This window comes from Montipora foliosa, chromosome 4 (genome assembly GCF_036669935.1).
Source record: "Montipora foliosa isolate CH-2021 chromosome 4, ASM3666993v2, whole genome shotgun sequence".
Classification (NCBI taxonomy): domain Eukaryota; kingdom Metazoa; phylum Cnidaria; class Anthozoa; order Scleractinia; family Acroporidae; genus Montipora; species Montipora foliosa.
Genome location: NC_090872.1, coordinates 7,930,175 through 7,942,518, shown reverse-complemented (window position 1 = coordinate 7,942,518; position 12,344 = coordinate 7,930,175). Strand labels below are relative to the sequence as shown.

The window sequence follows — 12,344 nt, the reverse complement described above, 5'->3', positions numbered from 1 at the left end:
ATGTGTGACCAGATGCAAGGAGAGTTCTATCAGAACAAGGCAGAAATGGAAGGGAGCTGTGCACTCGGCGGATACGATGAAGAGTTTGTGGAAGATATAGAAGACGATTGGCTGTGTCCAATTTGTCATCTGCCATTAAAAGTGTCGGTTCTAACCGAAGTATGCGGACACAGATTCTGCAAACTGTGCCTTGAAAGACACTTCATGAGGTAACTAACCGTTTTCAGTTTGCCTTGTCGCATTTCTAAACGCTGCATAACGTCTGCCATGGATGGAGAATTGGAGAAATTTTGCATTTAGAGTATAGTCATAGTGTATACAACTGATACAATAACTCCGAAACGTTCCTTCGAGACTGATGACCAAAAGAATACATGGCCGTAAGGAGACAATATATTTCTCAACGATTGTCCTGTATTTGTTTCTCAATTTTTCAAATTAACTGGCTTATCCTATCCTCGTTATTTTCTCTCGTTCTTCCTCTTGCGTTGGTTTTCATTCAAGTGATCGGTTGCCATGCTTTTAATTAACGAAAGAAGATATATAACCAAGAATTCGCATGGGGTCAGTTTGGAATACCAATGTGTCACGCTATTTCTCTGCTAAGATTACCGGTCATGACGTCTAAGGCAAACAGTAAACTTCTGAGTTCTTCTGGTTGAAATTTGCATTTGGCGAAAACTCAAAGAACATATTTGAATTTAGCCGATCCTTTCCTAGCAGCTACAGATATCAAGCAACTTGTTAAAAGAGAAAGAAAAATTAGAATAACAGAATTTTCATGTTTTTATAACAAGCAGCATGTAAACGCATTGCTGAATGCCATTAACATGACACAAAAGCAAGAACACCTTCCCGATCCACAGGCAGGCAGACAACCCTAAGGATGCGCGAGCGCGTGACGTCACGTTATTTTGAGACAGTTGTAAAGGCCTTTTCAACTGACCGAGGAAAATGCCCCATAAACACTTCAAATCGCGATGTTTCTTTTCGAAAATCCATTTTATGGACAGCGAGATAAATAAAGTTCATTCACCTTCTATTTTCTATTGTCCTGAGTGATTTGATGGGTTTTTGGGACGCTTCGATTTTCTCTTGAGATCCCATGCGTCGTCACATTTAATATAAATAGACCAGTCGTGCAACTTCCAAGACCGCTCACGGCCTAATGCCTCCAGAATTTAGCCGAATTTCTCCTACTTCCAAAGGTTGCTCGCCTCCCAGCCTTGGCACGTAGAAAGTCGATAATTCTGCTAGCATCGTGCTAAAAATCATCGCATTTACACGGCTCTACAACCTCAAAATCCTGCTCGATTTTCAAGCTTCACTCAGGTTTTGTTAGCGTTCTCAATGACAGATAAACAAAGCTTACAGCAAAATGACAACAAAGTGAGCTGTATTACGACCACTAAGGTACCACGTGCATAACCTGTCTTACCGCAAATACGTCTGCCACACAGGCTACCACGTGCACGAACGTACAACCATCATTTCAGGGGCAAGACCATCCCTACTTCAGTAATGCTACTTTTCAGTCAACAATTAACCAGAAAATTTGTTTTCGGCGAGTATTCATGGAAATTTTCCCAGCAAGCAGAGGAATTTAATGGTGCGCAGCCAAAGAGCAAAATTAAATCCAACGCAACCAGCAAGCAGAAGGGTTGATGGAATGGAGTGCCAGCCAGGAAAAAAATGGTGGAAGAGCGGTTTTTCTTGAAGAGCGCTTCGCTGGGTACTCCTGTTCAGTTGAATAGTCCGTTACAACTGTCTCAAAATAACGTGACGTCACGCACTCTCACATCCTTAGGGTTGACTGCCGGGGCTTGATCTTTTAATTCTTGTCCCTTAAAGTGCCTATCACCTCAACAAACTTTTCAACTTTTTTATTCTCTTTTTCGCCTTGTCATCGCTTTTTTGTATTTAATTTTTGTATCATTACTTATGGATGTTTTCATTTCACGTCTTGGGGGCCCCCGTAGTGGAGCACTAGCGGTTACCCTGCCGGTTTACCGGTGAGGTTTGTAAACAAAACATAAAAAATAAGATCGTCCCAAAAGCATCGTGTTGTTTTTGGTTGAAATTAAATTTTGAAATTTCACTTTTTCATTGGCTTTAAAAAACTGGAAAAGTGGTTATAATTTGGTCCATAACTGGGCAGTGAAGAGGAATGGGTTTGATACCGAGTTGACGTCACAAACGTCTTTGCATTGAGATAGTTCTTTGAAAACAGCGGTGCAAATTGATTTGTGACTTCAACGTGTGTAAGGGACTGTGAATAATATAAAAAATCAGAAGATCAGCAATATTCCTAACTAATTAGTAACTTTTGGAATTTTTGCGGACGGTAGGCTGGCATGAATAGACAGTTTTTTTTTTTTTTCTTGACACACTTCCCATCTGCACGCAGTCTTTTTGACAGCCTGGTACTTCTGTGTAATTAATCAACCAATTAAGTATGATTTCTAATTTTTTAATCGTTCCGAGGAAGCAATTTCTTTGTTGGTGCTTTCCCCAACGCTTGTGATGAGGCCAGAAATTATTAATTATTATAAGGCTATTTATAAGGCAGGGCAAGACAAGAAAGGTAAGAGCTGGAGTAACTTTTGCACTGAGGCCACCCTTCCAACTTGTTAAGATGCCTTTGGGCTTTCAAGCCTCTCCCAACCATATGGGACTTTGGGGTGGTATATTTTCGTTTGATGGTATAATTTTTTTTCCAATGAACAGGCAGGAGGCCGATGGGCAAGAGCTCACATGTCCACTGGACCAAAACGTCCTGACACGAGACAAAGTAAGTTCATTGTGTTAAGCAAACAGGACTTAACTTTTGTAACATTACAAGTGCATTGCTAACTCTTGGTTTTCATCCACGTGATGAGACGGCCATGTTGGTGTACAAAACAATAGAAAATGGCCCCACAAGTTTTGCATAATAATAGAATCAAATTCCCAAAAGGCATTTTACTGCATTGTTCTGTACATCAACATGGCCGCCGTGAGGTCAGATGGAAACCATCAATTGGCCAGGGCCCAATTGTTCAAGGGCGGGATAATTTTATCCAGTGGATGAGTCGCTATCCAGAGTATAAAATAAATTTACTTTGCGTTTAATGTTGGCAAAGGTTTTCGAACACGTCTTAACTTGGATGTGCTTAGAGTATTAATCAAAGTTACGTGAGCAAATACTTAAATCTTTGCACGAATTGAAACTGTTGAATATCTCTTACTAACCATGTTCGAAGGCCGTACTGTAAATTACGGCCCGCGTTTTTCGCACGCGGGCCATAAATCTAAGGGGGAAACTAAGGGTCTGTAATTTACAGTACGGAAGGGAACTAGTTGAAGTCAAGCGGAAGGTTAAACCGCCATAAAGATCTGAAAAACGATAAAACCTCTTGGCTTTTGAAAATAGTTTCTTGCAAGATTCAAACATCTTTACATGTTTATGCAACAGAAAAGACATGCATGAAAAGCATGCTAGAGAATGTTTTATCGAAATTTCAAATTTAGCGGGCTGTAGTATAGAACACAGCCTGCTAATTTAGCCAATCACGGTTTTCTCGATTAAACGCCCCCGGCGTTTAATTAAAAATCGGCAGTTTTGACCCGGCGTTTTTTCAAGGCCGGCGTTTAATCGGGGTCCGGCGTTTAATCGACAAAATACGGTACCATCTGAGAGATATAATTAAGTCATTATCTATCGGATAAAATTATCTGGCCTTTGAACAACTGGGGCCAGGTTGTATTCCTACGGATGGACTCATGGTTGGGAAAGAATTTCCACCTGGAAAGATTCCCACGTATTAGCCTCCATTCCATGCTTGTTCCAATACCGTGTGACAGTAAGAAACTGGCCTGTTACTGCATTTCAAAGGACTATTCCCGCTTATCGGCTTTTTGTCTTGTGCGTTTTAAGAGTTGTGTAGTTGTATTTGTTTCAATATTTAGCAAATAAGGGCGACACAAAGCCCTTGTGAATAAGCTCAAGCACAAGACTAGGAATGCAGGATTGGCGGTATGTTCTTTGTGTCCCCCCTGCGCAAAAAGGGAAAAAACAATAGAAAAGCTTTTTCTCACTTTACTTGTGCTGTTTTTTTTATTTTTTTGATTCAAGGATATGTTCGTAGACAAAGCAACCGAAAGGAAGGTTCGTTCGTTTGTTATCAATTGTCCAAGAGGCTGTCAATGGACTGGCGAACTCAGGTCAAAAGAGGTTGGTATGAGGGCTCATTGTAATCTCGCCTTTGTTGTGATCGCCCTGGCAACGCCTCGGCTCCACAACCTCGATCTAAGCTGTTTTCAACGTGGCATTCTTTGCCTTCACGTACAGTACGTCCTTTCTAAAGGAAATAATTTAGGCGTTAGAATGAAAGGCGAAAAGATCGTGGACTCATTGTATCTTTCCCATTGTTTTATCTGGAAAAAAACAAAATTTGTTTGCGCTCGCTCGGTAGATTGGAAGAGAACTTCCCTTCACTGCATAGTGACTGTCGCAAGCTAATGAAACGTCATATATTTTTAGGATCACGAGAATGAGTGTAAAAGACTTCCAGTGAACTGCCCAAATGGTTGTGGAGAACTCGTCCCAAGAGAGGAGGTTTGATTTCAATTAGAATACAGTACTAATACCAGTTTTTACACGTTCAATTAAGTGCATGTCGTTAAGCAAAACCCAAGGCTGCAATGTTTGCCAATCACAAGAGAGGAATAAAACAGTATGAACCATAGGCATACCACGTCTTCAAACCAGTCGAGTTCCTTTCTTTTTTTGTTCGTAGTCACAAATGTGCGTATCCCAGGGATAGTAGATTAGCCATCGCTCGCCAAACTCGGGCCATCGCCCCGGGGCAGGTACTTAATACCCTGGCCAAATTTCGTCTTCAATTGATATGATTACCCTAACTGTATCTAAGGACAGAATGTCTTTATTTGTTTGAAAAAAGGAGAACTAGTTCCAGCCTCCTTAAGCGACTTCTCAACTTCCCAAGTTGTCACTCGTACATAAATAAAAGAAAGGCTGGAAAGTATTTTTCTAGCTTACCTCACATCTCGCCGATAAAATCTCACTTCTCCGGCATCAGTCACGCTCAAACTCCGTCGATGGCCACACGGATAAATTTACTTCTCTTTGACCGAGTGGCAAGGTCCAGCGAATATCCATTGGGGAGAAACAACGATAAATGTTATTCAAATGTTCAAAATCCTTCTAGGCTCGCTTATAACGAATTTGTGAACTAACTTTTGAAAGAAAACTAAATCAGCTGCGATTAGGGATGTGATACTTGTATGTGAAATCAACTCTCGTATAACAATGAATTTCAATTTGTTTTACAGATTTTATCGCATACTAAGGATAACTGTTCTCTGGCACCAATTCCCTGCCCTTACGCTGAGATAGGCTGCAACAAAAAGGTATTTGAAGTACTGTGGAGGACGTGGGCACATACCGCTGAATTTTTAAGTCTGTTTTTTTTATTGCTGTTCTCTCTCTCTCTCTCTCTTTCTCTCTCTCTCTCATGCGCTTTTGATTTATAGACAATTAATGCACGTTTTAGATTCAGGACGACTTGAAACAACGATTTCATGATACCACAAATCTCTTCATTTCATTCGTATAGGTAATCACATGATTTCGAGTGCAATTTGGAAAAAATAAGCACCAGTACATTTTTTCAAAGAGGCAACTTGTAATCTTTGAACAAATTAACAAGTGCTCATTTATCGAAATTACACGAGAAAAATCATGCGATTACTTATTAATGATATACATGCAAAAATTACACTTTTATAGCACAAATTTCAACTATCTGCACTAATTTCACTTTTCTGCACTCTGTTTAGGATTAATTGACGTGCTCTCAACCAATCAATACGCTGAAATTTTTGCATGTATATTAAAACCGGGTTTACATATGACATCTCTTTCTGTGCAATCGCAAATATGCTTCATTTCGACAATTTAGATCCAAGCAGTATGGCGGGACAGTTGTCATATGAACCTAGTTGAATGGCCTAAGAGTCTCCTACATAAATACAATGGCAGAATATCCGAACTAGTAATCGGAAGGTCGTACTGAGCTTCGACTCTTGCAGAGGAGGACTCGGTTTTTTTCCGAGTATCCCCGAGTCAATATCAAAATTGAAATAAATCTCTTCATTTCATTCGCTGGGGTTAACATGCAACATCTCTTTTAGTACAATCGCGATTATAACTGGTTGGTTTAAAAGTCTGCACATTTCATCTCAATAGAACGTGCAACCTTTTCCTTTCATTACACTTAGTGAGAAGATATTTTTACTGCAGGTTCAGCAACCTGGAATTGAATCTCATCTTCACTCTGAAATGGGAAATCATCTTGACTTGATGTGTACTAAGTTGAGGAGCACTGAGGAAGAGTTGCGGAAAACTAAAGACCACCTTGACTTGGCCTGCACAAAGTTGACGAACACAGAAACAGAGTTGCAAAATACTAAAGAACACCTTGACGTGGCCTGTACAAAGTTGAAGAATACAGAAGAAGAGCTACGAAATACTAAAGAACAGCTCAAGGAGACCACAAAGAAACATGAAGAGAGGATCAATGCTCTTGAAAATAAACCTTTCATATACACGTGGAAGATCGATGCTTTCCAGGAGGTCTTGAATCGGGCTAAGGCAGGAGACGTAGTTACGATACACAGTGATCCATTTTACACCGCGGAATGTGGTTATAATGTTAGATTGCTTTTGTATCCGAATGGTATCTCCACTGGGAAAAACACTCACTTGTCATTTTTCTTCATAGTTAAGAAAGGCGACTTTGATTCCATTTTAAAATGGCCTTTTGCTAAACGAGTAACTTTTACCTTAATAGATCAACAGGAGAATTTAAATGACAGGGAAAACATCACGAAAACCGCCCCAGGAAGCCAAGGACAAGAAGATTGGAACTCGAGGCCCCGTGGCCGCTCATTTAACAAAAGTAGGGGAATTATTACGTTCGTACCACATGATGTACTGACGACACGGAGGTACATTATGGACGACACCATTTTTATTCAAGCAAAATTCGAAACTGTTGCTTGAAACTGAAAACAAACAAACAAACAAACGATCGCACATAACTTAGGCCATCGAAGCGAAGTCTACAATCCTGGACAAATATAGATGTGGCTTTTTGCATTTTTAGAACTTTTGGACCATAACTTGAACAAAAGGACCATAATGATCACTCCCCCACTCTGCCAAAAAGAATGTTGCTCTGGAGTAAGTGCAGTTTGCCCAGCCGTATCTCGACATTATTTTTTGGGGAAGGGCAAGCCGTTAAGAAGATTAGAAAAAAAGTTATTGGAAATATGGACAAGAAAGTTGAAAATGCCTCAGCAAGTTAGTCCATGATTCACGTTTCTTTTAACCTTTTCGTCCTTAAGGGGTTCTCCCAATGAACAGTAAAATCATTCTAGTTTTTGTATGAACGTAGTCGTTTTTAACCATTTCGCCCCTAAAATTAGAGTTGGACAAAATAAAATCTTAGGAGATTGACAAAGGGTAACAGTTAAAATCATCCCATAAAAGATAGGTCTACCTATCTGTTGCCTTTGTTCTCGCGCAGCCTAATGTTTTTTTGTGGCATTTTTGCGGACGTGAAATATAAATCTAAATTGAACTGCGATATTATTTTTATAAACAATTGTCATAAGCCTTGGAAAACTCAGTTCGTCTTGTTCTACGTATTCCCAGATGCAATTTAAATGCGCTGATTTCGGCGGTTTAGTTTTATCAGAGCAAATATGGCACTACCAGCCATCGCCTGATTCAATAACCTTTGGTGACGAACTTCTAAAAAGAGAGAAAGACAACGTAGAAAAAAATAATTTCATGCTTTTGTGACAATCAACAATCCTCCGTTTTCCCTTTTAAATCTTTAGTGTAGATTACAAGTTGCATTACAATACATTGCCAACATGTTTAGCTATCATACTTGTATATGAACCTGCGCTCCACTTACCCATTCACTCTTCATTCCTGGTGTTAGGACCATCACACATGGCCCTCATTGAGGCTCTGCCAGGGTAAATTCCGACAAGCGACATGGCCTAAAAAGTAGCGACAGCACTTAAAGTGAAATCGCGACAACAGACATCCTTTCGTTGAATTTCCGACAGCAACGTGAAACATTGACCAGGCACCGACACGAGACTTTTTAATATTCAGACAAGCGAAACGGGACCCCCCCCCCCCCCCCCCCTTCCTCCCTGGTAGGGCCTCCTCATTCCCTGTCTCTTACTGGTTGCAAACTCTGGAACTTCCGACCTCCCCTCCAAGTCAAATTATTACCTGCGATACACCCTTTTTTGAAATCAATAACGACTGCTGCGCCTTTAGAAATAATTAACTTTAAGTATCCTTTGCTCTTATTTCTACAACTCCGATACTAAGTCTATGTAACGGCATTTTCACAGAATTTTCACAGATTAAGCTATTTTTAGACGAGTTCATTTTCACAAGCGACCATTCTCAATCCCATAGGTAATAATTTCTTATGCAAGATTTGTGATTGGCTGGAAAGATTTGGTTTCGCGGGAAAATCAATCTAAAACTGTAAAAACGCCATTCCAAAAATGCAATGAAATTGTACGCTCCTATGCATTGGCTGCTGGCTGGTTTTTCTAAATACTCATTTTATAGTTTCAGTATAACGTTTTAGTTTTCCATTATTGTGAATTTATTAGTTTTTTTCTCCTGGCTATTACTTTTGTATTAGTAATCTATTGCTATAACTGAGTTCAAATAAAGATTTTGTATTTGTATCGTATTCGCTGGCCGCGAGCCTTGAATTAATAGAACTAGCAATACTAACGTCTTGCTAACCGAACGCGAGGTCCTTACTGGGGAACACATTGCATGGCCCGAGGTCGTGGCAGCTGTATACGGACCGAGCGCAGCGGGGACCGTACAAAAACGACCGAGGGCCAATATTCCCCAGTACGGTCCCGAGAAAGTGTGGTTGGTAAGTTGGTTATTATATGGCATCGTTTCTTTGAGCGATCGGAAACTTCTCCGCTCGGTGAATGTTCGTAATAATCTTCGTCTTCCATCAGCGAACTTTGAAAGGTAACCTTTTACACGTAAAACTAAATTCAGCTTGCTATAATTGTGCTGTTATGATGAAAAATTAAATTCCACCTTATGTTTTCCCTCAACTTGAATTTCCCGGGAGAGAGAAAAAAATACGGAAACGCGACGTTTCCATGGTAATGGTGTCCCGACTGTAAAATCCCGACCGAAAACCAGGCGATCAGAGTGCTCCAGAGAAAAACCGTAGCACATCTAACCAAAGTTGAAGATTATTTTGAGATTCCAAATCTTTCATCTTTGTCAATTAAGCGCCTAATAGCATAAGAACAAATTTCAGTGGAACCCAGGTTGTTTACTAGAGGTGATATATTGAGCTTTCCCTGCTGGCTATTATCCAGCATGCAGTTAAAGGAGTACAGTTCAGAGAGTTTCTTATTTTTTGGTCGTAACTGAATTTTACAACTAAATCTGACTTATTTCTTAGGTAAAAGTCATTTTTAGACGTTTTTTCCTTCGTCAACGATAGTAAAAAGAACTGAAAAATATAAGAATCCATTGTCTAGTCCTCATACTTGAACAAACAACACCTGTGATCCCTTCCCAGAATCAGTATTACTAGTGGTTTGAATTCGGTGTATTCACGGTTCTCTTTTCTGTTCTCAGAGGTTTTTCTCTGGGTACTTTGGTTTTCCCTTCTCTTCAGAAACAAACATCTAATTTAATTGGCTTTTATTTCATATGCTGTAAAGTTGAAATCGACGTTTCGGCGTCCTCGTGTCACTTGGGGAATTTAAGCGAGGACGACGGCTAAGGCAACGGCAGCACTACGAAGCGCGATAATATTATTGGTTAAAAAAGAAAAATGATCGTGCTGCACGTGCGGCACGAATTTCCCTGCAATTTTTTGCCGTACTCCACAAAACAACAACTTGAAATCACCAAATTGTAGGCTTTGACGACAACGTGAACATATATGGCTCCGTGCAAACTGACGCAACAACTCCCAGCATTGTTGAAAAAACAAGTTAAAATCCAACATTGTTGGGAGTTGTTGGTTCGGCAGATGTTGGATGGTGTTGGCAGTTGTATGCAAACCGATGCAACAACTTACAAACAATGTAAGGACGTGCAGTGTATTATGGAAAAGATACGACCCATAAGACTTGAGGAACTTGCAAAATTGTGCTGCAATTTTGTTTTCAACAAAACGTTGCTATCTCCATGGAGACCATATCTAATGCGCGTGCGTGGTGGCCCCAACAATGTTGAAAAGAAAGAGCTGTGCAAACGGATCGCTTCGGCGATCACGGAACAAAGGAAATGTTGGGAGTTGTTGACCAGTTTCAAACTTCTTGCAACAACTCTGAACCGTGACACGCAACAACATGCACCAGGGTGTCCAAACGGACGCAACATGTAACACCCAACAATGTTGGGAGTTGTTGGCAACGATGTTGCAATGTTGGGAGTTGTTGGCCAACGATGTTGCAATGTTGGGAGTTGTTGGCCAACGATGTTTGTCGGTAGCCTCCCACGCAGACACTCTTAGGGCTTCGTCACGCGTTCCTCCCCAACTAGGACAGTAGCGAAACAAAGCTCGCAAAAATCCATTAATTTTATGTCTTTGTGTTGCGAACCGATCGTTCGTACTCAGTGTTTCTTCGATTTGAAAAATAAAGCAAACCTTAAATCGGTTCAACCGAAGGACCACAAGAAATGGGGTTATTTAAACGAAAAGACTCCACTGGAATAGCGCGGAAAGAAATGTAACTATGATATCAATCCCAAGCGAACGCCACAAATAGGTTTGAATCGCATGGGAGCAAAATGTTTCAACCATACGAATTCTACCGTACTCATTCTGTGAAGAGCCGAAAAACATCTAAGCCAAAGCATGAAATTTATACGCTCCAGTTAATTTAAGCGTCGGAAGTGAAAAGCTGATGCTTTATTAATCTTTTCTGTTATTATTATTATTATTATTATTATTATTATTATTATTATTATTATTATTATTATATATTTTACCGTTAAGTATTTGCTTAATCTAGGTTCCAGTCCCCTCATCCGCTTTGTTATATATAAATAGCTGTTTTAAATTTCAACGGTTACTTTTGAAAATGTATGTAGAGCACATACGAAACGTCAAGTCATAATCAAAATGAACAAGTTCAATATGTTTATCACTGCTGTTTGTGTCTTATTTTTGATAAAAAATACCATTTGAGCTGGAATTTTACCCATTGTGACCTTTGCAACAATGACGTCTTGCAATGAATGGTTGGAAGCGCCCGCACATTACGTTTCCATCTATCCATCCATCCACCCAATATAATCTCAGAACATCAAGATAATATATATATGTAGCCAAACCTAAAAGCGGAGCTCCACAGTTATTTCTTTACTGGAATTTAAAGAGAGAAACTAATGTCAATGCCAAGACTCGAGGCAGGACTTCAGTACGGTCTTCTTTACTGTAATTATAATTTTTTCACTTTTTTGCTGCACAACCATAGCCACCATTCAATCAAGTGCAAACGTGATGATAAAAAAGAAATATCATTTGGACTGCATGATTTTGAGCATAAATAATTAATTAATTTTTGCCTTATCACAGCTTTCTGATTACATTTAAAAGTAAATGGTATAAATCAGTAGATTTAGGTTAAAATCTCAACAGCAGAACCGGTTATGTGCTTCGGTTGATTAGCAAATTCAGTTTTCGTTCATGTATCGGTGACATTTTAAACTTCAAACTAAACTCGTTATTTTAAAATGAGCCAGAACAAAACAAAACGGTATAAAAGCCCCAAAGGGATGCGTACTGTTCATTGAACACGGCCCATAAAAGGAGAAACGTACTTTGTTCACCTAATTTTGAACATTTAATGGTGTCATTTTTGTGATCTATAAGAGAAAAGACAACAGAAACTAACGTCGATTTCCTTTTTTGAACAACATCGAAAAAAACTCGGCAAAATCGACTTTACTTTTCATTGAGAAAAGTGATTTTGACAGAGAGAAGCATAAGACATAAATCAACTACAAATGTCGTAAAGTTGAGAAAGGTTTCGGATGTTATTCTTGAATTCGATCAGTTATAATTATTGCAAACTACAAACCTTGACTACAAGTTGTCAATGGTAGAGGACGTTTTCAACCAACCTCTTGGGCCAACAATTTGTGCACATGCGTGATGTGTTGGCTACACCGGGTTGGCGTGTGTCACCTTATTGTTTTTAAATTTACGTGACACACCGATCTCTTAATGTGATCCACCTTCCCA

At 39.6% G+C, this 12,344-nt stretch overlaps 1 protein-coding gene across 1 annotated transcript; it reads left to right on the top strand.

Moving 5' to 3' along the window:
• Positions 1-8,795, top strand: LOC138000987 (TNF receptor-associated factor 4-like). Its single transcript, XM_068847656.1, has 6 exons — positions 1-209; positions 2,728-2,791; positions 4,115-4,213; positions 4,523-4,597; positions 5,335-5,412; positions 6,305-8,795. Exons 1-6 carry the CDS (start codon positions 1-3, stop codon positions 7,064-7,066), a joined length of 1,287 nt encoding a protein of 428 aa, XP_068703757.1. The 3' UTR covers positions 7,067-8,795.
• The last annotated feature ends 3,549 nt before the right edge of the window (positions 8,796-12,344 follow it).